Genomic DNA, 27,408 nt, shown 5'->3' on the forward strand with positions numbered 1-27,408 from the left:
CCCTCGCAGCCATCAGTGCAGTAAGGCATCTGTCAGCTGCCTTGCTGCATGGGCTCGCTGGAAACAGCTGGCCACAGCTGGAGGGTTTGGGGGGTCCTGCCCAGCACCTCCTGGTCTGTTTCTGGGCTGGGCAGCTGGGAGGTATCGTGGGATTGGGGCAAGCCTGGGAACAGGACAGTGATGGTCTTGTGCCTTGGATTTCGGATTTTTCCTCACACAACACAAGCCTGTTTAAAAAGAGGCATTGCTGTTGGTGAGCTGGGAAATGGCTCACGGAGTCACAGGTATTTCTCTGGGGCCTGCAGGGTGCCACCACACCTCCTGGGTCAGGAGTGCTGGGTTCTGGTGAGTGTTTTGGGCTGGGTGCAGCAGCAGCAGCTCCCCTTGGTGCAGGATCCGGGTGTGCAGGTGGCATTAGCCACCTCAGATCCTTCCACACAGGTAAGACGCCTCATCAGGGCTGTGAAAGATTTTCACAAAATGTGATTTAGAGTGCACCTAACAAAGGCCTGTCTCTGTCACCATTTGCTGCGTTAATCATGGAGATGGGACATGCCCAGCATGGGCTGTCCTGCGGTACCAGCTCCACACCGGGCACCTCCAAGCCTGGTTCTGTGCCAGTGCATGGAGGTGCTGGGCTGCCCAGCACTGCTCTGACCGTGCTGTTCTCTCCTCAGCAGGCAGCCAGGGTGTGGAGCCGGGCGATGCTGGGGACAGTGGGAGCCCCACAGCGGCACAGGAACCCTCCTAGGAGCGCATCCTCCCGCCACGGAAACGGGGACAGCATCCTGCAGCCAGGTGCAGTTAAACCATCTCTTCCTCTTAGAGCACACCCACTCTGTAAGCTCCAATAAAGCCCCTCGCAGCTCAGCCCAGCCTGTTCCCAGCTCTTGTGCTGTGCTGAGGCTTTTCAGCCTTCCTTAGGGAATGGGGAGGGTGAGGACGGGCAGGGTTTCACCGAAGGCTCAGGGAGAGGAGAATGGCTCAGCTGCAGGTGAAAACAGGTTCTGCTTTCTCAGGGTATGGGACCGTGGTGGTTTTGTTGGCTCATTTTACAGTTTCTTAGAGGGAAATTGCCTGTAGTGCAACACCAGTTCAGTGACAAATTGGAGGAAAATGATGTTACAGCTGGGGGTGTCTGAGCTAGGAGGTTTTGGTTTAGTTACGCACACACAAAAGAAAATGAGAGTTTTTTAGAAAAAATCAATTATATTTTGCATTTGCCCCTGGATCCCTGGAAGTGTCCAAGGCCAGGCTGGATGGGGCTTGGAACAGCCTGGGATAGTGGAAGGTGTCCCTGTCCATGGCAGGGGGCTGGAATGAGATGAGCTTTATAGTCCCCTTCCAAGCCAAACTATTCTAGGATTCTGTGATAAAATAAGTGTAAAAAATATGTTCCTTTTATAGCAGTATATTCTATATAGCTGATCTATATAAGAAAACTTCAGAATATGTAGGTAGTGTATAATATTTTACATATTATACAATAGATGCTCATATATGTCTGTTACAAATTGCATCTTAGACAATGCACATTAAATATATTATCTACAGTATATAATATCATCTCTGCATTATATATAATTACTGATACAGTGCCAGTGTTGATGTAATGGAAGGGTTTGTCAGCTCTGCAGCCAGGATTTGTGCGCTGTGGAGGACAGAGCTTGTGTGTGTGCACACCTGGCATATCTCTTATGCACATGTCATACGTGGTCTGAAATGCTCTCACTGTATCAATATAGTGCATGGAGTATTCCAGGATGCACATCAGATAGGAGCCAAATGTGGTCCTTCTGTCATGTTGTACAGAATTCACACATTGCTGATATGATTTATATCACTTTCTTACATGCCCTTTAAACAAAAGTATGCTGCATATAAATGCACACAGTATTACAGTCAGCAAAGCAATGTTCTAGTTTATGTCATGATATATATATTATATACCAGGGATGTGTGCCTATGTAGATATACATGTGTAATGTAAAGGTAATATGTTGTATTTATGTAGCCTATAACCAATTTTTGGATAAAATTATTACCTTTATAGTCGACATTTGATATTCAAAACCACATATGCATAAGGTGAAATATATAGTGCATATATGATAAAATACATTGTATAATATATAATGCATATCACATTATATACCTTGTTTTATACCTAGATTATAGATCACAGATTGCATATATTGCCCTTAATGTAATATATGCACGTTGTATCTGTGGGTAGAGGAGAAAACCACCACTAAAATCCTCTTGTTTTTAATGCTGATGTGGGTGCTTGGGTGATGGGGTATTTCAGGGAAGCAGGTGATGGACAGTGGGGTCAGGGCTGGCAGGAGCTGCCACCCTCCAGGGTGAGCAAGGACACTGCTGCCATGGGGGCCCTGGGTGTCCCCGTGTCACAGCGTGGTGTGAGCCCCTCCAGAGCGCTCCTGGGAACGCTGCTGCCTGCACAGAGGGACAGGAGGTGTCCAGCAGGGCTGTCCCTGCCCTGTGAGCCAGCCCTGCACAGCCACAGCACCGGCACCGCGCCTCACCGGAGCTCCAGCACCGCCCGCCCGCCAGCACACACAGCACACAGGTACTGCCTTCTATTGCTCTGGGGAGAAACTTTATTGTGAGCAGAGGTTTATTCATCTCGTGAGGGGCAAGAGTGGCTTTGTCATCCAGTTCACGGTGCAAAGCCACAGCAGAGTTTATACAAATTAATAGTTTTTTGACATCAGGAAAACACGATTTTCATTGATGCCGTAATTCTTCCCTGAATTAGAGGTACATACATATTGCTCTAAGGAGAAAGTGCTCCTTACTCAGAAGGATGCCTTTGAAATTGTTTCAGACCAGCTATTGGATAACTAAGTGCCAGACAGCCTTGCCTGCCCGGCCCTGAGTGTAAAATAAATTAAAATACATGTTTCATTTTCTAGGTTCCTTCACTGACAGATGATCAATAGAAAACAAAACCCAGGTGTGAGGCAGAAAATCAAACCAGTTGTCCAAGCCCTCAGTGACAGAGGCTCCTTCCTGCAGCTGCACCAGATGAGTTCCTGCCAGGCACTGGGGCTGAGCTGCTGCCCCTCAGACACAGAGAGCACAGGGTGGCCCCTGGCCTGCTGTCAGACAGACAGACGGCTGTAACACCAAGTGTAAGTGCAAAAACAAACGGGGGCCCGACAGGGCACTTCCCAAACAAGACAATCCCTTTGTTAAAGCAACTCCCATTCTGCTGGGAGGTGTGTGTGTGTGTGCCCAGGAGCAGCCAAGCAGCAGCAGGACAGGGCTTTGTGCCTGCTGGATCTCAGATTTCTGTTGCTTTAAAATACCAGGGATTTAACTATAAAAATGTTCACCCCATCAGCCTAAGACACGTGTAGACCAAAACACATCAGCTACTGCCAAATGAGCTCTGCTCACTACAGCAGGTGCCAGGAGGACACTCTAAGTCCTCAGAAGCCTTCAGCTGTGTTGTCCTCTGGCTAGGGACAGGTCACAGCCTGCTGGGACAAGGTGAGGGGGTTACCCAGTTCTTCACACTGTGCTGGGAAGGGGTCATGGCAGGAGTGTGGCTTTTGCTCTTCTAACAGGGATTTGCTTATTTTTGTTTCTCTAGGGAGCAGTTCCAGTGCACACACCACAGAAAGGCCACAGTGCTCCCACAGTGGGACAGCACCAACGGGAGAGTCCTGGCTCATCCACTGTGCTCCAGCAGGGCAACGTTTGCTACCCGGCTAGTCATGGGGAAACCCCTCTTCAGAAGAAATTCCCTAATGCAGAGGTAAGCGCTGCCTGGAATGGCTGAAGCGATGCTCTAAGGGTACATTAAATACGGGTTTCAGTGCTGGCTCACAGCCTCTGGCTGCGGCACCTGGTGCCAGTGCAGTGGTGACGATGACACAGGTGACACCCGCTCCCCAGCCGTGTGTCCAGACTGGGGACAGGCCATTGCAGAGAGCTCACCCCCTGCCCGAGAGCTGCCCTGGTGGTGTGGCTCGGTGTCCCTCGGGTGGGCGCCTGGCCGAGGCCGGCTCCGCCAGCTCCACGCCAGCGGTGTCGGGGAGGTCAGCGCTTGCACTGGTGCTGAGGCAGCCTGGAAAACAGAGCGGGCAGGGAAAACCTGGGTCAGGACAACACAGCATCTCCCCTCAGAATAACCCTGTGGCACAGGGCAGCTTCTTCCCAGCCTCTCCTTGGAGCACTCAGGGGAACCTGACCTCCAGAGGAGGAAGTTGCTCCAGGTAGCTGAATTGCCACTGCCCTCCCCAGGGATCCCTCCAGGGATTTCTCTTTGCCAGCTCCCAGCAGTGAGGAGCAGCGAGGCCATGAGGGGCTGTCATTTTCCCCCCAGCACCACCCCGTTTTGGTCTGCACAGCCCCTGCAGCCCCCCATGGCTCTCAGGGCCCCAACAGCCCCAGAAGGAGGGAGGCAGGAACTTCCCATCCTGCTCACTTGATGCTCCAACATAAAATAGTTCTGTGTGGGTGACAGAAAACTGTTTTTTCTCTGTGTTATTAAACTGCTCCTCTTGTTTATTTGGCCTGTTACAGAGAGCTGGAAATGAGTATTCCCAGCATGAGGGCTTGCACAGAACTCTGCCTGGAAGGCGCCTTAACCTCTGGAAAAATCCTGAAGAATCATGATTTCTTCCACTACAAAACAGGTACCCTCGTTACTGATGGCTTATGGTCACCACTGGGGAAGGGTCTTAAGGGGCTGTGGCTATGGGGGGTTGTGCTTTGTGGTGAGTGGAGTCATTTGGTTATTCCCCAGAGACCTGCCCAGGCTGGCTGAGGGGCAACAGGTGAGCACATGGTCATTAAGTGAGACACTAATGACCAAAACCAGGTGCAGCTGCTGTGAGGGAGACGCCCTGCCCTGCTCCTGAGGGCTGGCCCCGTCCCAAGGCATTCCCCTGGGGAACAGTGTTTCATCAGCTCCCTCAGGAAACAGTATTTTTAAACCCTGTTGCAATTCTCTTCCGAATTAAAACAGGTAGGAAGGATGGCCTCACAGCCAGGCAGGGAGAGCACAGCGATGTTGTGAGCCGTCTCTGAAGGCTGGCACTGCCTCAGAGCCTCCTGAGGGCTGGCTGTGCTTTGCAGCAGACCTGCTTCCAAAGAAGCCCCAAAGAGCAGCCAGGGTCTTGGCTGAAGCTGCCCATGGCTGTGCTGTCCCTCGGGCACTGTCACTGCAGGACAGGTGGGGACACGGCCACGGCAGCAGGATGAGTCCTCAGCTGCTGTCTGGACAAGGACTCAGCCTGGCTGTCGGCTGCACAAGGTCCAAGGTGAGGTGTAACCTGTGCCTGTGCCTGCGCAGCTCTGGGGTTTGAGTGACTGAACGAGGGTGGAAGAGCAGCAGCACAGCCCCAAGTGTGAACCCCTCCACCTGCGCTGCGTTTGCATCTCAAAGACAGCCCTGACTGACCAGAGTGGTTCTTGGACAGCACCCACTGAGGGGGAATAGCTAATTTGAAAAAGGTGGAAAGTGTGACTTAGCTTGTAAAGGCATTTTCTGTGAAAAAGGCAGAGCTGTCAATTTTGGAATAAAACAAAACCTGTGGTGATATTGGCTGGGGAGAAAAGCGTGTGGGAGGGAAGGGCTGCAAGGGAGGTGTTGTGCTTGGCATTCCTGCAGTGAGGCACAGTGGCAGATGGTCAAAATAATAAAGTCTTCTCCAACTGCACAAACTGAAGGAGTCGAAAAATAATTACGTGGTAATCCCGTACCGTATTAGCGTATGCGGTAATCCAGTATTATCGTACGCGCTAATCGCGGTACCGTATCAGCATACGCGGTAATCCCGATACCGTATTAGCGTACGCGGTAATCGCGTATTGGCGTACACGGTAATAACGCATTAGCGTACATGGTAATCCCGTATTAGCGTACGCGGTAATCCCAATACCGTACTGGTGTACAAGGTAATCCCGTAATAGCGTGCGCGGTAATCCCAATACTGTACTGGCGTACGCGGTAATCCCGTAATAGCGTGCGCGGTAATCCCAATACCGTACTAGCGTACGCGGTAATCCCGATACCGTACTAGCGTACACGGTAATCCCGTAATAGCGTGCGCGGTAATCCCAATACCGTACTAGCGTACGCGGTAATCCCGATACTGTATTAGCGTACACGGTAATCACGATACCGTATTCGCGTATGCGGTAATCCCGTATTAGCGTACGCGGTAATCCCGATACAGTATCCGCATATGCGGTAATCCCGTATTAGCTTACGCGGTAATCCCAATACCGTACTAGCATGTGCGCTAATCCCATATTAGCGTACGCGGTAATCCCAATACCGTATTAGCGTACGCTAACAACACCCACTGAGGGGAAATAACTCATGTGTAAAAGGTGGAAAGTGTGACTTAGCTTGTAAAGGCAAAAAGCTTAGAGGCGAAAAATAATTACCAGGTATGGATAGCGGGATCCATAACCTCGTACTGGGTGGGGCATTACCACACACAAGTCACAGGATTCCAATACCGCATTAGCTACGCGGTAATACCGTATTAGCGCACGTGGATGTTGGCGGGCATTGCCACCCATTTATTGTGGGTGTCTTTACCATTATGGGAGCATTATGGGACACAGCTTGCAGCACTCTGTATCGTGCGCTCATGGCATTGCTGTGGTGTTTGCAGGCACCAGAACTGTGCCCTAGAGGCAGGAGCATGTGCAGGAGGTGCATGCAGAGCGCGAGAGGCAGCACCGCACGCAGAGCAGAGAGGCAGAGCTGCACAGGGCAGATGGGGGGTGCGAGGCACACGCAGAGCAGGCTCGAGGCTAACGTGGAACACCGCGAGTAGAGCTGAACATGGAGCAGCAGCAGGGGAGGAGAAGGGGAAGGAGAGCTGTTAGTGATGAGCTGTAGCAGCAGAGGGACCTGTGGGGAGCAGTGCTCTTACCTGCGGCCGTCACTGTACCAAGAGCATACACTCTAATCTAAAGGAGAAAACAAAACCATGTCAGTGCATGTCAGGATCAAAGGGGGGAACAAAACTGTCAGTGCAAGAGCAAAAGAAGGGACAACACTCAGTGCAGGAGCAGCACCCTGTGACTGCTGCACTCACACCATTTCAAACTGGCTAAAATTTGAGGTCACAAAGACCTAAACTTTCTGTGACACCACAGCCAGGTTACAACTCCAGAAAGTGAGCATCATGATGATCCTGGTGCCACATAAATTTCCCAGAGAAGGAAGTCCTTGAATGCATAAAACCTGTCGTGAGCAGTCACACACCTGCACTCAGACATTACACACACACAGAGGAGAGGCTCACAGGTGAGGCTGCTTACAGAGCATTAAGCTTTTAAAACACATTTCTTGCAGGATAAATTAAAAACAATTAAAATATAGATAGAAGCACTTTAAATGCAGGGTTACCTTGCAGGAAGCCAGAGAGAGGTGGGGTATTGCATCTTAAATCCAGTCCACAGAATAAACTTGGTTCCTTCCCCAGGGCACGTGCCCTAGGCCACTGCTCATGAAGCAGCTGAACACCCCTGAAAGCAAGGGTGGAGAAGCCCATGACCTGTAAGGATGCTGAAGACTGGTACTTAAAAAGAACCACGAAGTTTTCTCATGGGCTGTGACCTGTTCCAGCCCCCATTAACCTTTCAGCCAGGACAGGTCTGTGGAAATCTTTGTTTTCCTTCCTAGTAAATGCAAAGGTAATACAATTCCAGACAGAATCACTGCAGTAACTCTGCACAGCATTCCTGCTTCCAACTCCTGAAGACAGGCTCCAAGTACACTGCAAGCAGCATCCTGAACCTGCATGGAAGAACCCATGGATAACTGGAGCTGGGTTAATCAAAGCCACACGCATCCTGCAGTGCCCTGGGAAGCAGTGACACAGTAAAGAGAATCTGACACCACAGGTTAACCGGGACAGAACAGACCCTGGAACAGCACCCACAGCTCCCAGCTCAGCCTGGCACCAGTGTGGGCCTCCACCATTTGAGGGTGTAGGAAATAAGCCTGAAGTGTACACATGGAAGTTTAATTACTCACAAGTTGGAGCAGCTGCTGAGTAGTTCTGTGAGGTTCATCCTCAGGCAGGGGGACCCCACCTGCTGGGGGTTATGTGGGTGTCACAGGTAGGGCAGCCCAAGCCCTGGATGGCTTTGCCCTGGTTCTGGTCCACCTCTGTTCCAGGTCTCACCTCATTGCAGAGGGAAAATGTGAAGGGGCCACATGGCCTGGAGCCTTCTCCGAGCTGACAGCTCGAGCAGCTGGAGCTGTCACCCGCAGAAGAGAGCTCAGTCAAGCTCATATTTGTGCCCATCCCAGCCCTGATTGCTGGGATAAGCCCTCCCTCACCACCTCCTCTCCCACAGAGTGTAGCTGAGGAGCGCCCTCTGAGCCAACCAATTACATGGAAAAGGCAGGAGCCCAGGCTGAGAGCCCTGATGTGCCTCTCTCCCTCCCCACTGCTGGAGATCCCCAGGGGAACACCAGCCTTGAGGGGGAAGCAGTCCCAGCACCTGTCCAGCCTCTGGGGACAAGTTCAGACTGTCCACCCTCAGTGGTGGCACAAGGGACCACCCCAGCACACTTCCCTAGGGCTCTGCAGGGACCTGGACCCTTGGCATACACCTGCATCAGCCCGTGTGGCCACAGGAGCTGAGCAGGGACAGTGCCACCTCACACATGCTCCGTGCCAGCCACAATTCCCTGTCTCACTAGCAACCAGGACAGTCAGGCATTTCCTAAATCCCACCTATTAGGAACAAATAGTTCAGTTTCAGGCAACACTGGCACACACTGCATGTGCTCCGATACTGTGGCTACTCAGTTTCAGATGTGTCTGTGATATTCCCAGCATAACAGACAAAAATACCATATATATAAATAAATACACACAGCCTGGACACAGATCTGCCAAAACACCCCTACAGAGCTTCAAGGAAAAAGACAAAAGGACAAAAACCCCAAAGTAGTATAAAAACCCCAGAAAAACTAAACCAAAGCAAAAGGAATCCTTGGCTTAACAGCTGTTACAAAAAGCATCAGTCCTGTTTAAAACAAGAATTACTCTGGGCTTGGTTTTGTTTCTGTCAAAAATATATTTTAGATCTGCATGTCCAAATCAAATAACCCTTTTGCTTTAAAGTGGGAAAGATAAAGCTCAGCACTGAACAAAACGTGGTTTAAAATAAACCAGATCTTGTTCGCTGTACATTCAAATATTTTTCTAAGAGAACTTTGAGCATGTAAAAGTCCAGAGACAAAAGAAAAGCATGTGTCACCTTTGCAACAAAAAGGCTGCAAAATCTCGGTTTTATGTAAATCAGCAGGCACAGCTCCCTAGGCTTTAAAACCAGGGAATGCTGAAAACCTCAATAGTTCCTCGACTCAAGTGTTGCTCCTGGGCAATGCCATAATATTCATTAAAGAATCCATTTATCAACAGATCCCACATGTCCAAGTTTTCCAGCACAGTTTTCCTGATGCTCCACTGAAAAGGATGCTTTAAAAAACACCAAGCTGGAACTGCAAGAACCAGAGATGCTTTCTCTGCCCATTCCACACCAGCCATTAGCAACTAAAAAAGCCAAGATTTACACTATATCCTCCCTGATAACGCTGAGCATTGTGCTTTATTTTCCAAGTCATTAGCATGCACAAGAATGACCTCATGGTGAACAGATGCACTTGGATATGGCAGTGATTAGATCAGTCCTCTCAGCAGTCAAGTGTGCCCGTTCCCATTAACCCCTGAGGTGCCGGGCTAGGGGCTTCCCTGCGAAGCAGGAACCTGCCACGGCGAGCACAAACCCCTCGGACACTGCCCTTGTGCTGGGAAAGCTGTGACTGCACAGCTCTCCTGGAATACCCTGGGATATATCCCTTCCACTCCCCGAGGTTTGCACCTGCTGCTCTTCCACAAAAACAGCCCCAAGGAACCCCCGTGAGCCACAGAGGCAGCTGAAGTCGGGGCGCTGCTCTGCCCACCTCAGCTTCACCCATTTTTTTTAAACAACACACAAGCATTTTGTTGAATAACTATTTCTGCTTTTGGCTGAGGGAGGAAGAGCAGCAGCTTAAAGCCTGTCCACTAAAAGGAGAGAAATCTACAGAGGGAAAGAATAATTCAATAGTGTTGGATTATGGAGGATTTCCTGGGCTGCCTCTCAAACCCTGCCTAATTAAAATACAGCATGTAATGCACCAGTTTAACAACAAAGGGCCGTATTCCCAGCTTTTGTTCCTAATCTGCACATCCCCTAAATGAGTTTGGGGATGGCCATTCTGCCTAGGAGGCTGCACTTTCAATGCTGAAGATATCAGGGCTATCTCTGATCCATACAGGGAGTTCAGGGCTATGCTTCTCAAAACAGCAAAGGAGATACACTGGACAATCTTCCTGCAGAAAATGCAGCACCTGCAAGACTGGTGTCAGGGAGACTAAACCAGGGCAGGAAAACCACATCCCACATGAGCCTGGGGGTGCATATCCAGGGGCAGCACCAGAAAACGCAGGAACATCCAGCTGAAATAATTATCTCCTAGCTCAGTGTCACTGAGAGCTGAGTTTGATTTCTCCCTGTGCTAAGTGATAAGCAGCACCCTCACTCCCTGACCCTCTCTGCTGCACACAGGATCACACCTGAGGGGCATCACAAGAACCACATCAGATGAGAAGGAATCTTAAATTTACCTGAGCAGTTTCTGCTGGGCAGAGTCAGCAGTACCAGATGGCTTGTACTGCCACCTGTGCCAGCTCCATGCATCCCACAGAACCAGCAAAGGCTGGAAGGGATCAACAAGTCCAGCGGCCAACCCAGCACCACCATCCTCACCCCAAATCACATCCTGACACTTCCAGATATGGGGAATGCCTCCAATGCCTCCCTGGGCAGCCTGTGCCTGGCCCCTCCTTCAGAGAAAAGTGCTTCTCTTCATTTACTGCTCCCTGACTCCATCTTTCTCTTCCAGAACAGAAAAATGCCCCCAGTACTCCTAAGAGGCAGACAGGTGATTCCTGCAGGTGCAGGACAGGTGGATCTGTGCCTGGAGCTGCATCCAGGCTCCCTGCTGGATGCTGAGGGGCATCTGATGGAAAACACAAAACACATCCCCATGGCCATACTGCTCATCACTCACCAAATACGCAGGGCAATCAGCAGGTAGTGAGAGGAGGCTCTCTGGAGCAGAGATTCTGACACCAGAAGTCACGGCCAGCCTCCAGTTCACGAGTGGGAAATTAATTTGGGGGCTCAGAACTCTGAAAATCGGGACCTGACCGGGGGAGGCTCTGCACTTAAAAGCAATTTAAATAATGAATTCATACCCGGGTACTCTCAATTTAATAGAATTCTGAAATCCTCAGCTCCTGGGAAACACTTTAAACGTGTTAGGCAGACACAGCTCACCGTGTGCTAACATCAACATGGAACCGAAACACAACCAGGCACAGCGCAAAATGCTTAAAGCAGATCGCTGTATCTCCATTTCTATTTGCTGATACGCCCACAGATAAAGGATTCGAGTGCTAGCAGCCAGCCCTGGGCACGCGCCGCGCTCCCATTGAAACGGGCGATCTTTTTTTTTTGTCCCAGACTTTTGGCAGAGTGTATAAAAGAATTTAATGCACAGCTGTTCTACTTTTTAATGTAGGAAACATTAATCAAAGCTTTAAGATATAAGCTACCCGAGCGTTGTTTAGTATTCCAGCTCAGCAGAGATCAATAGATCCATCCCGTGTTCCCTGACGCCTCTCCAGGACCAAGAGGCGCGATTATGTAAATGGCCCCGGCTTCCTCCCCCTCCTGCCAGCGCTTATCTCCAAAGCCTTCTGCCTGCTGCTCCTGGCCACCACTGCCCGGCCAGCACACGCCTCTTATCTCCTCACAAAGCTCCGAGCACGCCAGGATCGGAGCCAGCAACGCCAGACAATGCTGCGCGGCTGGTTTTATTCCTAAGTGATTTATGCGAGCAAATTTAATTTCTTCCTTCAGTGTTTCAGTTTAGATGGGAGATATCTGCTAACAAGTCGGGCTAAAGAGAAATAGAGCAGATGTCCTGCAACGTTTATACAGGTTGGAAATTATCTATTCAGCAATGCAAAAGAGAAGCAGGGGATGATTAGAAAGTGCCAGTGTCACCCTAGGAGTGTCAACGATGGATTAAGGAATCTTTGTTAGGGAGTCCAGCACATGGTGACCAGATCCTTTCTGGATGCTGGAAAAAACCCACATTTTGAAGGCACTAGAAACGTGCATTTCAGAGCCAAACTCCCTTTCAGGAGAGGTTCACTTAAACTCAACCAGACCAGCTGGGCAGCGATCGCGAGTGCTCCCTAACCCAGCCCTCCGTGAGGAATAAACTCCCGGAGCTGGGCACGCTGCTGGCACCTCTCAGCAGGCCTGCTGAGCACTGGGGTGTGCCCACACACCCCACACACCCCACACAGCCCAGGCCAGGGGCTCGGGGCTGCCTGCACCGAGGGGACGCGCCCGTGTCCCGCACGCCGCCGCGATTCCCCCGCAGCACCCCGTTCCTGCGCTCCTTGGGCATTAATCCCTGACCCTGCAGCTCAGCAGAATAATCCCCATTTAGCATTAGCAGCAGCTTCCCCTGCGAGGAACTATTTCTGATAAGTGAGCCCCGATTCAGGCCTCGCTTTTGAACAGCTCAGTCCCAGCTCAGCAAGAACCCGGAGTCCTGAATGAGCCTGAGCCCATCGCTGCGAGAAAGTTCATTAACCTCCCCGGAGTTGGGGGTTAACAGGATAGCTGAAGAAAGGAGCAGTGTGAATAGCTCTGATGCAAAACAAATTAAAATGAATGTCATCATTCCTTTTGATATTCATTAGTTGATTCAGGGGAAGAATAGTCTTCTTAAATTTGCAAGCATTTATCTACAAAAAACAGGTGTACATCTGCTGCTCGAGTGCTTCTTGGGGCTACAGAGAAGAACAATGTGCAGGGACTCACCAGTTCCACCGAGGGAGTAGCTGGGAGAGGGAGAGAAGACCTGAGCAGCAAAATCCTCAAACGTCATCACTTCCTTGTGGTTCTGGATGATGGCCTCGAGGTACAGAGCTCTCTCCTCGTAGCTGTGGTGCCCCGTTAAGGAAAGGTGTGTGCACAAGACAAGGCTGCCCCACGGCCTCCCCGAGCCCAGGAACACGCAGGGAACCAGACCCAACCGCCCAACAGCCCTAAATGGGAAAACAAGGAGGGGATTCAGGGCTGGAAATTCAGGGTAGCACCTTTGGAGCTTCCCGACTCAGAAGCTGTGGCCTGGGAGCTGCCCAGCGTAGGACAGCAAAGCCCCAGATCAAAACTCACCGTCACGGACAGGCTGTGGCACTATGGGAAGCTCCTGGCACACAACATTCCTGTTCCAACGACCAGAAGAGTAATTAGGTTGGAGGAAAAAAGCTCCAGGATGAGGGATACAACCCCCCCACCACACACACACATTCATGTGATCACTGGACTTCTTGCAAGAAATTAAGCACAATAAACCAATTCCAAAAGCGTGACGGATATATTTAGGGCAGGTGCTAGAAGGTGCAACCTTATGTATCCCAAATAAACGACGCACGGCGGGACAAACCCAGCCCACAACTCGCATGCATTATGGCCTGAATAATGCAGACAACAAAGCCAGCTAACATCGAGACTATTGCCTTTTAATTAAAACTCGGCAACCTGGAACACACAGCATTCAAATGTGTAATCAAAAACCAGTCACCAATAAAACTTACAAGCGTAACAAGCTGAAGCAACTTTCCAGCTGTCTTAATAGGACCCCTGCTTGCGGCAGCCTTTCACAGCGGAGAAAGCAAATCTTCCCCTTTTGTGTGCAGCTTCTGTCTGCTCAGAAGGTGAATCATACACTTCCAATAACAGGATAACGCCTGGGACAAACCTACAATGGGCTGGAGAGCCTCACGTATGACTTTATGAATTAGGGCTCGCAGGAGCCAGGATGACATCTCATTCTCCGTTTCCTCAGCGAAAACAAAAGTTTTCAGCGCCTCATTGTGTTCCTGTTATGGGGAAATGCACTCGAGCTCCGCGAGGCTGTGCGGTGGGAGCAAAGGCCAAGCTGAATTTAGAAATTAGGAGCAGGAGAATAACACCAGTGACAACAGAATGCAGGTGAGGGTATTTAGAATTGAAAAGCATTACTAATTAATATTGAAGTGCCATTTGTGACTTGCAGTACATTAACAAAACCACTCTGAAAAAGAAAAAAAAAAATCAGAGAAAAGCAGCGCTTAAAGCCAGGAGACGACGGTCTAGTGTCGACCTCGAGGGGAATAAGCAAAGCACGTCTCCACTGCACGCGAGTTCCTGCAGGAACAAAGGGCACAGAAAGAAAGGAAGAATTTTGGGTCTAACGCTCACAGAGGACGACTGATACGTGATAAATCTCCATGCAAACTTCCCGTGGAAGCCCTACGGATGGAATCAATGGCCATCCCGGCCGCGCTCGCACCTGCTGGCAGCGCTATGGGCTCGGCTCCGCCGCGCCGCCCGCGGAACGCGCTCCCGCCAGCGCTGCCTCCCTCCCTCCCTCCACCCGGGCTGAACTCCGGCTGACTCCCGCCCGTGAACAGCCTGCCAAACCCGCTCGCAGCGCAGGCACACGCCTGGGCCCGGCTCGGGGGGGAGGAGGGACGCCGTGCCGCGCTCATTACGGGGATGCCGATCGCTGTTGCCAGGGCGGAGCGGGGCGGGAGGAGCGGGCCCGTCTGGCAGAGCCCCCGGACACGGAGCCGGCACGTGCTGCCGCAGCGGGAGCGGGCCGGGCCGTGACAAATCGCTCAAAGGGCCCCGCCGCTCCGGGGGTAGGGGCTGAACACCTGAGCCTGCGGGCCAGCAGCGCCACAGCCTCCGCCCGGCACCGGCCACGCTGCTCCCGGGGCTGCCAGCCGGGCTGGGAGACGAGAAAAGGCTTGGGGTGCTCCGCCGGGGGATGCTCCTGGGGATAAACCTGGGCTCTGCTCCGCTAAAACCCTCCCGAGCTGGGGGATGCTGCTCACCGCGCAAAAGATGGGAACAGCCGCCCGGACGGGACAAGCAGCTCAGCAACAACACCCCAGGCTATGGAGAGCCCTGCAGCTCCAGCAGCACTCCGGAGGCACGTCAGGAACACCTGAAATCCAAAAAGCAGCAGCGCAGGCACCCCCAGTAGCTGCCCTCGCCAGCCACCCCCAGTTGGGGCTGCCGTGCCCTCCTGGCTCCCCAGGAGCCCAGCAGCAGCAGCTCCTGCCATACGGGCAGCGAGCGCCGTGCCCGCAGCTTAATCAAAAGGGAATTAGGTGAAATTAAACTCCCCGCTATCTCTCAGTTGGGAGAACAGTTGGGATTCGTTAAAAAGAGAAAAAACCAACTACAATTTTACTGACGTTTAGGAATTTGAATGTGGAGACAAGCTGTAAGAACCCTCCCAAACGCATCTCCTGTAAAAAAAGCATCACGAGGTTTCCTACACGCGTGTCCCGAAAATCCCTGGAGCAATACTTGTGTCAGAAACGCGCTGTGCCTTCAGCCTAGGAGCCAACACAGAATATCCCCGAGTTACAAACACCAGAACCTCACACCTAACCTCTTTAAGCAGTGTTCGCACCCAGTGCCACATCAGCCGCAGTGCAAAAATGGAACTAACCCATGGATCAGCACCCCCCAGCCCCGAGCAGGGCCGGGAGGGAGCCCCGAGTGCCCGGCTGGCTCTCCTACAGCATGGAGCGCTGCAGGGAGCACAGACCCACTGCTGGCTGCAGAGGATGGGCTGAGCGCTTGAACCCTGCCCCGGTGGAAAGCTGGACAGCTGGCTGCCCTGATTAACTAAGCCCCAGCTATCTGGGGGCTTGGGGCATCCCCTGAGATCTGCAGATAAATGGAGTTACAGCAGAGCCTCGAAGGAGCTGATCAAAAGCTCCTCTTTTAATATGTACGGCAATTTGACCCATCCCCTCCGCGGCCGCATTATTTTACATTTTGCTTCTGCCAAGGCAAAACTCCAGAGCAAAATGTTTCAGACAGACACAAACAGGTTTGGGTTTTTTGCATCTATATGAAATATTGACATTAAGAGCCACGACAAGGTGTGAATTATTGATCATGGATATACATCAAACTGTGGGAGAGCAGGAATTTAGATCCTACTTGAATACAGCAAATTTCAATGTTGTAATACTATGAGTGTTTTATCAGCACACCAATTATTTTAACATTTCAACCACACAATGAATGTTTGAAAAAAACCCCGACAGATTAAAATGTTAACATCAGCTATTTGTGATAAACCACATCTGATTGCAGTAGCAGGATGAACTGCAAAGTGAAACACACAGGACATCCTTCCAGATGCAGAAGAAGACAAAAGGGAGAAGCTTTTGAAAATTCACCAGAGGCAGGGACCAGCCAGCACTCAGCTCTCACCCACCAGCATCACTTCTACATTTAAGCTCTACAACACAGAGCCGGTTTCAGACACAATTTAAAACATAATGACCATGACAACCCTTCAAACTCCTCATAATCTGGGTTCTGCAGGTGAGCTGAGCCATCCCAGGATCTGCCCACTGTTTCCCTCCCTGCACACACACCCAACACTAAACCACTCCAAACTGCCCTGCTGAGAAACAAGGGAATGTAGAAGGTGGTGACCCAAGCAGATCCGGAAAATACACAACTTCTGCTTTTTAACCTGAACTCCATGCTGACCTCAAGCAAAACCCTCAGGGCCTCACTCCTGCTGAAGGTCATGGCCAGCCCATCCTGCACCATGCCACTGTTTGAAAATAAAAGCATTTGGCAGCATTTATCCACTGCCACCGACACAGGGAAAGAGCAGTGCTCTGCTGACGCAGCAGGCACGTAAGACAGGAGTGTTTGTGGGTTTGTGGCCGGGCTGGGGAGAAGTACCTGGCTGCTCTCCACAGCCCACAGGTCGTGCCAACACCCCAGTGCCACCACGGGCACCCAGGACACTGCCAGGGCCCACGGACAGCGCTCCCTGCAAGGCTCCAGAGGGCCCCTAATGCAGCCTGCTGGCAGGGACCTGTGCAGCTCCCATCTGCGACCTGCAGCCCACCCAGAGAGGGCTTTGGGGCACTGGGCCAGTGGAGCAGCTCTCAGCACAGAGGGACACAGCTCCTTCCAGCCCATCGGACATCAAGGCTGGCTACACATCCATGTGCCAACTCCTTCTCTATCCAGTTAGGGAGACCTGCAGAAAATCCAGTGCAAGAAACATCTATTTCAGTTTCCTCCTGGTTGTACCACAGGGCCCAAAAATGCTTCACGAAAAGGGTTTGCTCCTGACACTGTGAAGCAGTTTGGAAAACAAACAAGGACATAAATGTTTGGGACTTACCAAAGTAGAATAGAGCCAGGACCACAAGACTGAGGTTAGCAGAGATGTGTCGGCTGATGACCTTTCTGCAACTAATTGTCCTCCCCAGCTCCGAAGAGGATGGAGTTACTGTGCATTTAAAACGTGGTGTTAGGCAGTTCTGTGTGAAACTCAATCTGCTTGATTGGGCTCGCCATCGTTTACGGTCTGGTGAGCGCCACCGCCGCACGAATTTCACCGAGAATTTTGGGGGAATTTCGGTAACACACACCCTGCACTGAACAGGTGCAGTTCCATGGTACCTGCCAGCCACCGCAGACCTCTGTGCTTTTTATACACCGAGGTGGAAACTCTCCATGGCGCCTGCCTAAGCCGGTCCCTGTGCACGTGGCTGTTGTGTGGCTGTTCTGGGCCCCTGTCCCCACGGCCAGCCCTCATCATGGCCATCTGTCCACGCTGCAGCCAGGGCTCCCCATGCCAGGGCTGCTGTTCCTCCTCCTCATCCAAAACGGGCAGACGATCCTCTGCTGCCAAACCAAGAGCTCATCCCCTCTGCGGCACAATTTTCTGCTGCTGTGCCACCAACCACCCTGACAGGCAGCCCTCCGTGCCAGGGGGGATGGCTGGAGCCCAGAACGCCCTGGTGGGGAAGGGACACAGCTCTCCCCGAGACCGACAGGCGACTGGAACAGGCTCCACACGGTTTCCAAGCATCTCAGTGGAAATCAAGCAGTGTAAGAGCAAAGCCACACTGAAGGTGCCCCGAGGCAGGCGCCTCGCGTGGCTCAAGGTGTGCTGCGAGCGCCCGTCTGGCAGGAGCCCTCGCCGGCCGCTCGGGGATAGCGAGAATATGTGGCACATTAGTCATGCCAAGTGCTCCGGGGGAGAATCCTGCATTTATGATGAGTGAGGCAGAAAACAAGCTTTCATCTTAATTTGCGAGCGGGCGGGAGCCCCCGGGAGCAGACACACGGACCGAGCTCCGCAGAGGGAGCCAAGGGCTGCGGGTCACCGCCCTGCTCCGTGCCCTGACAGCATCCAGCTCGTCCTGCACAAAGCTCTGAGTGCCTGCAATGCTCTCCTCCCAGCTGGCCCTGTCCCTACACAGACCTGCTCTGCTGGAGGAAAAAGCTCCCAAAAGCAGAAGACAGAGGGTTACCAAGGTTTTGGAACTGCTGCTGTTAAGCTTTGGTCACTGCGCATACACAAACACACAGACTTGCATGGCTCCAGTTTAACAGCCACGCACATGTAACATTGCCAGTGGAACGACATCTCAGAAAGGGGCACCTCTGTGCCTTGGGTAAAACCAATGGACTGTCAAACTCACTCATTAAGGAACAAGCCTTTCCAATTTATAAATAGTATTTTCTCACCTACTAAATGTTACCAAAGTCTGTCAGTTTGATAAGAGTATTATGATCTGGCAGCTACAAGCAGAACAAAAATATAATTACACAAAGTAATTTTGCCCCTTCTAGTTTATTACAGATCTTTTCATTATTTCTGGGTCTAACACTGAATGGCTCAGTTTCAGGTCTATTACAGCTGGCAATTTACATTTATTACAATCAGGGACAGGTAACTGGGGCTTATTATCACATCCATTATGAGTGACACCATTTGCAAGATGCTTAACACGGAACGGACTTGTTGCTGCGGTGAGACAGGCTGGGAAATTGCTCCGTGTTAGAGGGCAGCAAGGAAGGACAAATCAGAGAAAGCCCAGCAAGAAACCAGCAGGGAAGTCCCAGCTTTAAATGAAAAGCAGAGTAAGGAGATGGAGGTTTGAAATTACCTGACACATGTGTGGCTGTGGCCAAGCAGGGGCTGGCGCGGCGCTGTGGGTGGCACATGGGGCAAACATTCCCGGCTCTGAGCGAGTTCTGGAGGCTCCTGGGGGCTTGGTGTCCCTGGCCCTGCTCTCCCTGTGCCCCAGGCAGGTCCCTCTGGCCACGCTGGCACCGCAGGCAGCACCTGGCGCCGCAGCTGAGGCCGCAGCTCCCTGCCAGGTGGCCGCACTTCAATGACACTGGCTGGCATTGTAGGGTTAACGAGGAGCACGGGGAAATCTTTTATTCATCCAGCGCAGAACGCCTTTTGTTGATCTCTGAATAATGCTGCCTGAGATCCATTAAATGGACATCCCCTCTGCACAGACAGCCCTCAACAGGTAGGGCAGCGCGCGCTCGCCACGTGGAGAGAGAGCAAAACTGAAAATATAATTGACTCCTTCACAAAAAGGCAAGTCAGTGCATTGGTTTCACTGCTGTTAACTTCTTCTCAACGTTCTACAGTTTCTGAAAAAATTTCCCCATAAGTTTCAAGTAACTCAGGGTGGCCATGAAGTCTTATAATTAGAATTAATTACAGGAAAAGTTCCTGAGTGAGCAGTACAGTACACTATTAAACAACCATGTCCTAAATGCCAGCACAGGAGGAATGATGGTGGAAGGGGAGAGGGAGCAGTGGGCTGGCTGCACGCCTGAGCCAGGCTGAAACCCGCTCTGAAGAGGAGTGAGAACCAGAGCAGAAACCAGGCTGTTGTGTACAGGTACACCTTGTGCACAGGTATTACCCAGGGGAACAGGAACAGGAGTGCTGAACCCCAGAACCACGAAAAAGAAACACTCCTGCCCACGGGAGTGAACACGACAGAAACAAGAAGTGACAAACCACAAGGTGGTCCCAAAGACCAGGTGAGGTGCTGCTGGAGCCCTTCCCAGCTGGGGACACTCTGCATATTCGGGTGAGAAGCCCCTGAAGAGCGGAGCAGGAGCAGAGCAGGCTGGGGCTGCAGGGAAGCTGCACCCATGTGAGGTGCTCACAAGGCTGGGCTCACACGGACACACCAGGAAGGAGCATCAGTGGGAGCTGTGCTGTGCCAGCACGGGGCTGTGCACTCCTGCATCCCTGCCTCCCTGAGGTGTCTGGGTTATGGAGCACCCACTTCCACCGCGATGAGATTACGGCCGGCTCGCAGAGCGGCGGCACTTTGTTAAAACGGACAATTAATCTGATTTGAGATGGCAAACGAGCCAGTGCTGCTGCACAGACAGCTGTGCTGGGAGGAATCCTGCAGGAGAGGCGCTGCTCCCTGCGAGCAGAGCAGGCAGGAGGGGTGGATGGCAGCTGGTGACAAGTGAGCTGCTCTGGTCGTCTCTGCAAGGCTGCCCAAAACCTGCCCTGCAGCCCCAGGGACAGCCCTGCACCTCTCTGCTCTGCACAGCCCCTTCCTTCCCTCTGCCTCCTGCCAGGCCCTCTGGATGGATTCTCTGACACCCCTAACTGCTGAGCCATGTCAGGCATGAAGGGGATGAGGATCCCAAAGAGAAGGCAGGGAGCACAGGATGGATTTTCAATGAGCTCTGGAGTTGGTGGAAGAGGAGAAGGAGGAACATGCAGGGATGGTGACCCACAGCGTGCTGCTGTCAGCTTTCCCTCCATTCAAGTTTTATTCCGGGTCTGAATTTACTGTCACAAATCTCACCCAGTTAGAAAAGGAAGGCCTTTATCATTCAATTACCAACTAATCCATCTTCTGCAGAACACAACCAGCGCTGCACCCACTCCTGTCCAATTACACACTGCCTCTTCCCATGCTTATATTCTGAGGAACTCAGGAAAACACTTCTCCCCAGTCCATCACAAAAGGTGTCTTTGGGCACAAGCAAGGCTGTTCCCAGCTGCTCATCCTCCACACACCTTTGTCACTGTGACTGTCACCACCCACACCAGGCCCTCACCATGGTCCTGTGAGCAGCCTGCAAAATTTTATCCATTAGCTGGAAAACACCCACTGCCACCCAGGATGAACCCATCCAAATAATTTCCCTTGCCAATGAACTTTGGAAAAACATGAGAGCCTCGTCTTTGGGTGTGATTTCAGAGCCTCTTTCCAGTTTGGACCCGTGTGACTCGGTGTAACTGCAGGAGCACTGGCACACTCAAGTGGGATATTGGTTATTAAATATTTGGCTTTTTGGTGCCTGCCCTGGTGTTTGTCTGTGCAGGCACAGTGCTATCTGATCCTGGACAACGCCAGCAGTGTCCCTGCAGACGCTGCTACCTTGCCCAAGGTTGGGCTGGGGCGTTAGAATCTCCTTTCTGGAGCAGACACTGCTCTGCAGCCCGAAACAATGCCCAGCACTTCGCCATGAAAAGAGAGAAAGTGAACATTAGCACATCAAAGGCCCCTTTCTGAAAGAGGAAAAATTGCACGATGCACACTTTAATCTTTCTGACAATCTATGCATGGCCTGAGCTGAATTCTATTTTTCACACAAATGGGAATGCTCCATCTGAGCACGTCTGAACCAACAGCATCAAGAACAGAGAAACACGAGCTAGCACAGACTTTGAACTCTTAAAATATGGATTAACACGCAATAATATTTAACAGCTGATAGAACAACATCCCTCTTATCTCTCCTAATAAACCCAAATAACATCAAACACTTTACAGGCAACCTACAGAAAGGCTGCTAAAATATTTTAATCTAACAATAAAAATAAGTTAGCATTAAACAAAACACAGGCAATATTAAAATCGTAATGTAAATGTCTATTGTGTAAAATCAGCTACCTGACAGAGAAGAGTCTTAAGTGTAATTCCCTTAATTAACACTTCCATTTAGCTAACTAAGGGTGGAAAGCTTAAAAAGATTTAGAAGAAAATATTGCTAAAATACGTATGCAGCATCTAAACTCATTCCAACAGAGTGCAAATGCTTGTGGAGAACAGGAGAGGAACAGGCCCAGCAGGAACATCCCAGTTTTCTTCATGGATTTGCCCAGTGGCGTGTTTGAAACGTGGGATCAGTGGTGAGACGACGAGCTGGCACACACAGAAACACTGGAGAAGGAATTAAAAATAGCTGCTTTGGAAATCTCTCCACAGAGGAGGCAGCCTGTGCCTTGGACACCCACTGTGGCACAGAGCAGCACCACAGAACCAGGGGCTCCCTGCACTGGCTTCACAAAAACCATCTGCAATTTACAGGCTCTGCCTTGCTAAACATGGCCCCAGGCCCAAGACCTTTATTTCCCTTCATATTTTGCTTCTCCAGGATACAGCCCTGCTCAAAGCACTGGCTAAAACACATACTGGGGGAGGAAAGAATGGCTGGGCCGGACAGATGGTCGGCCTTTGGATGCTGAAAGGGATTTTGAGGGAGTTGGGTAGTATGACTTAATTCTTGTCCTGAATATCGGAGGTAAACACAGATCAGTCCAAACGAGGCAGAGCACAGCCCCACACCACCGTGCTGGGTGTAAAAACCAGCAGCAGATCACAAATGCAACAATGCAAAAAGAAAACCCCAACCTTTTCTCTGAACTCCAGCCACTGGAAATACTGCCTCTCCTGTGCTCAGCAAAGAGAAATCCAGGGAATTCTTTAAAGATGCAATGCACACAGACCCACTGACTCAGCATGTTACTGCACAGAGGTGAGGCAGAGAAACTCTCAGCACTCAGGAGAGAATCCTGCTGATTTCTCCCAGCCCTGGACCACAGCAGTCTCTCTGACAACTCCAGCAGCACTGGTGGATTCTGCCCCGTCCTGAAATTCTCCTTGCAGTGAATGCTACATCAAACAAACAAAGCTGTCCCATGTTGATGCTCCAAATGTAACAAAGGATGAAATGTGAGGGCAGCAATACCTGTGACTGCAGGTGTCACGTTTCTAATGCTCTTCCAGTAAGTGCTAACAAGAAACATCTGGTTTGCTGATCTGTGTTCACTTCAGCAGCACAAGGGAAGGTCCAAACCCAGTGAGGAACACTGCAGATCCTGCGAGGCATTTGTTTGCGTCACAGAATACTGCAGTGGATGCACAAAGTGGGAACAGACAGTGAAATCTCTCCACTTTGCCTGCCCAGATCCCAGGACTTGGTGTGTTGACTTTTGGGATTCCAAGCCGCACGTTGCTGTGGCATTTAAATCAAACGGAAATGCTGGCATGCAAATCCCATTCAGCAACTTGAGAATACCGAGGGCTTTTACAAGGCAAAGAACACGTTAAAAGTTCATTAATTAACCAGTGCTTGGGAACAGATGGAATGGCTATCTGGGCACTAATTACTGTAAGTTGGGACAGAGGTTCACAGACCTTAATGAGGTTCAATAAAATGAATGATTACACATCAATCACAATTAGAGAAACCTGTAAGATGAGCTGAATTATCATGGCAACAAGTCATAAAACAGGGGAGCACAAAACCCAACAGGTTCTGCAGAAGCCTAGAGAGAAAAGGTCTCTGAATCCAAGCAGGATCCCTGAGCTGCAATGGATTCCCTGTCAGGGCACGTTTTTGGCTTTGCAGGACTGAGATGCTGAGCTAAGCCCAGGTCTGGAACACAGGTAACACAGACTTCAGAGAAATATCTCCTCTCCAAACAGCCCTTCAGGGGGTGGAAGGGACACAGGGGAAAGCCCCAAGCCACAGCCCAGCAAGGTGTCAGGTCATCCACACTCTCACAGGTGAAAAGTCAGAGTGCCACAAATCCAGCTGCATAATACAAGTTACACTTCTCCAAAAAACCTGGCCCAGGCCAATTCAGAGAAGCATCAAAAACCAGAAAAGGACCTGAGACTTTAACAGGAGACACTGCACATAGACTGTAACTAAACAATTAGGTTTAGGAAATCATCAAAAGCCACCTGCTCGTGTTTATACAGCAGAACCCTGACAGGTAAAAGCACTGGGAAATACACACAGAATTACAGTGCTGAGGGGAAAAGCCCCACAAACCCCACATGCCAGCCACAAAACCTGCTCCAAAAAGTAGCTTCCTCCTATTCCTCTCACTTGGTGTCACCATGTTCAGTCCCCTAGTAACAGGATGGCTTTCAAAGCTTTTCAAATGCAGGTAGAGGGGAAGCCTTTCCTCTGTAAAGGACAATGTAGGATTTTGGTGCTGCCCATCAAAGATAGCATCTTTTATACAAGAGGTACAGGAATTTCTGTGCCTCCCTCCCTTTGGTATCAGCTGCACAGGGCTGGAGGGGAGTCAGATCTGTCTGGAGTCAGATCAGCACTCAACTCAGCCACTCATTCTCAATAACACAGAAACAAAGCCATAAAGAAAATCCAAATCTAAGCCTAAAAACATTTTCCCTGTTTAGAAAGTTACTCCTCAACTTTTGATCAAGCAATTTCAGCACGGAAACCACACACTGAAGTCAGGATCTGTTCAAAAGAGAAAAAGAGGAGTTTGGAGAATGACCTAAACCTGTACTGGTGGCTGCACATTTGTGCCCACGGAAATGCCCACACATGGATCTGCCCTGCTGGAGGCCGGGCTGGGCCACCTCGGTGCCTGGCCACAGGTCCCTTTGTTCCTTTGTTTGTTCCTTTTTGTCTTGGAACTCACTCCCCAGCTCCTGGCTCCCTCCTATCCAGCCTTTCCCTGGCCTGCATCACTCCACAGAGAGCAGCCTGGGACCTTCAGCTTTCCCCAAACTCCGCAGCTCAGTTTGGGACCCGTCCTTTCAATGTGAGCTGATTTAACCCGGTTCCATCACAAGGCTGCACAAAGGAATGAGGCTGGGAGGTGAGGAATCAGCACCGGGGGTACCAGCAGCTCCCTCTAGGTGGAAAGTGCATTAGTATTATTGTCCCTGACGAGCCAGCAAACAGCACACATCCCCAAATATCAGCATCAGGCGGCTTGGGACCCCCTCGCAGATCCATCAGCTACAATTCCCTCCTCTTAAACAAAAGTCACTTTTTATCATCTACGGTGGTGAATTCCGATTATTGCTCTGATACGTTAACTACCAAAAAATTCGAAAATCCCAGCATTTGACACCGAATCCACTCAGGGACACAAAACCACGTTAGAGTGGCGATTTGCAAGCCGGCTTTCACCGAAATTTAAAATAAGCGTTGGAGCGTGCATATGCTTTAAATAAATATAGGGTTTCAGATATCGATCCAGAAGCCCCTCCTTACATTTCCACGGCTTTTGAAACCAAAGAAGAGCCTTTTTTTAGCCCGAGGGGTTAAAAGTGTGGGTGTGGAAGTGGGCTTTTGTTGGGAAAATTAGCAATGCTATGAGTCATTGTGCATTAGCGGCAGAATAGTTTTGCATCTTGCATGAATCCAGACACCATATGCCATGCGGGGCCGCGGTGCCACGTGGGCATCCCCAGCGGAAAGGCTCCGGAGCGCGGCCCGGCCCGCCGGACATTGTCGGGAGCAGCAGGAACAGCTGGTAAGCCAGCAGAGCCCCGAGCCCGGCCCGCATGCTAATGAGACGGCCGGCCGCACAAAGCCCCGGCCCGGGGGAGCGACCCCGGGGCCCGCGGGAGACGGAGAGGGCAGGGCAGAGAGGGGAGAGAGCGGCGGCACCGACGGGGACACCGACAGGGACACCTTGAGTGGCACCACATGGGCACTGACACCATGAGTGGCACAGACAGTGGTACCTTGAGTGGCAGCAGCAGCGGCACTGACAGTGACACCAGCAGTGGAACCGCACATGGCAACGCACCAACAGTGACACCGACAGTGACACCACACATGGAAACGCACCAACAGTGACACCAACAGTGACACCGGCAGTGGAACCGCACGTGGCAACGCACCAACAGTGACACCACACATGGAAACGCACCAATAGTGACACCAACAGTGACAGCAACAGTGACACCACACATGGAAACGCACCAACAGTGACACCGACAGTGACACCAACAGTGACACCAACAGTGACAGCAACAGTGACACCACACATGGAAACGCACCAACAGTGACACCAACAGTGACACCAGCAGTGACACCACACATGGAAACGCACCAACAGTGACACCGACAGTGACACCAACAGTGACACCACACATGGAAACGCACCAACAGTGACACCAACAGTGACACCGCACGCACAAGGCGCCGGCAATGACACTGGCAATGACACCGCCAGTGACAGTGACACTGGCATGGACAGTGACACCAGCAGTGGTACAGACAGCTACACTGGCAGTGACACTGACAGTGGCATTCACAGTGGCACCAACAGTGGCACAGACAGCAATACCAACACCAGCAGTGACACTGATAGTGGCACCAGCACAGACAGTGACACCAATAGCAGCACCAGCAGAGACAGCTACAGTAGCAGTGACACCGACAGCGACACCAGCACAGACAGCTACAGTAGCAGTGACACCGACAGTGACACCAGCACAGACAGCTACAGTAGTAGTGACACCGATAACAGCACCAGCAGAGACAGCTACAGTAGCAGTGACACCAGCACAGAGAGCTACACCAGCAGTGACACCAGCAGTGACACCAATAGCAGCACCAGCACAGACAGTGACACCAGCAGTGACACCAGCACAGACAGTGACACCGATAGCAGCACCAGCACAGACAGCTACACCAGCAGTGACACCAGCACAGACAGTGACACCGATAGCAGCACCAGCACAGACAGCTACACCAGCAGTGAGACCAACAGTGACAGCAGCACAGACAGCTACACCAGCAGTGACACCAGCAGTGACACCGGCACCTGCACAGACAGTGACAGCAGCACAGACAGCTACACCGGCAGTGACACCGGCACAGACACCGATACCGGCAGCGACACCAGCAGTGACAGCTACACCAGCACAGACAGCAACACCAGCAGTGACACCAGCACCAGCACAGACACCGGCACCAGCACTGACAGTGACACCAGCAGTGAAACCAGCAGTGACACCAGCACAGACAGTGACAGCAGCAGTGGTACCGACAGTGGAATCGAGAGTGGCACTGGCAGCAACACAGGCAGCGCTGCCAACAGTGGCACTGACAGTGGCACCAGCAGTGACACCGGCAGTGGCACAGACAGTGACAGTGGCATTGGCACTGACACTGGCAGCAGCACAGACAGCGGCACAGACAGTGACACCAGCAGTGACACCGACAGTGGCACTGGCAGCAGCACCAGCAGTGACAGCGGCACAGACAGCGATACCGGCACCAACAGCAGCACCGACAGCTGCACTGGCACAGACAACGAGACCAACAGCAGCATCGACAGCGACACCAACAGCAACACCAACAGTGGCA

General features: G+C 51.4%; 2 protein-coding genes and 1 long non-coding RNA gene across 6 annotated transcripts in view; 2 read left to right on the forward strand and 1 right to left on the reverse strand.

Moving 5' to 3' along the window:
- Positions 1–870, forward strand: part of CFAP61 (cilia and flagella associated protein 61) — a 70,994-nt gene extending 70,124 nt beyond the window's left edge. The window contains exon 27 of one of the 2 annotated variants that reach the window (XM_033053901.1): positions 678–870. In XM_033053901.1, coding sequence (XP_032909792.1) covers positions 678–751 — 74 coding nt within the window. In that variant the 3' untranslated portion in view covers positions 752–870. The remainder of the gene's footprint in view (positions 1–677) is intronic. The other variant, XM_033053902.1, reaches the window with a different exon arrangement.
- Positions 871–1,299: 429 nt separating this feature from the next.
- Positions 1,300–5,697, forward strand: LOC116993287. Its single transcript, XR_004417254.1, has 4 exons — positions 1,300–2,590; positions 2,937–3,784; positions 4,555–4,667; positions 5,000–5,697. It is a non-coding gene; the product is annotated as an uncharacterized LOC116993287 (long non-coding RNA).
- The window catches only part of RALGAPA2 (Ral GTPase activating protein catalytic subunit alpha 2), a 72,790-nt gene continuing 47,983 nt past the window's right edge, over positions 2,602–27,408 (reverse strand). For 2 of the 3 annotated variants that reach the window (XM_033053657.1, XM_033053654.1), the window contains one exon: positions 6,967–13,082. In XM_033053657.1, the coding sequence (XP_032909548.1) occupies positions 12,881–13,082 (202 nt within the window). In that variant the 3' untranslated portion in view covers positions 6,967–12,880. The other variant, XM_033053656.1, reaches the window with a different exon arrangement.

The sequence above is a fragment of the Catharus ustulatus genome, chromosome 3, assembly GCF_009819885.2.
Source record: "Catharus ustulatus isolate bCatUst1 chromosome 3, bCatUst1.pri.v2, whole genome shotgun sequence".
In the NCBI taxonomy this organism is placed as follows: Eukaryota; Metazoa; Chordata; class Aves; order Passeriformes; family Turdidae; genus Catharus; species Catharus ustulatus.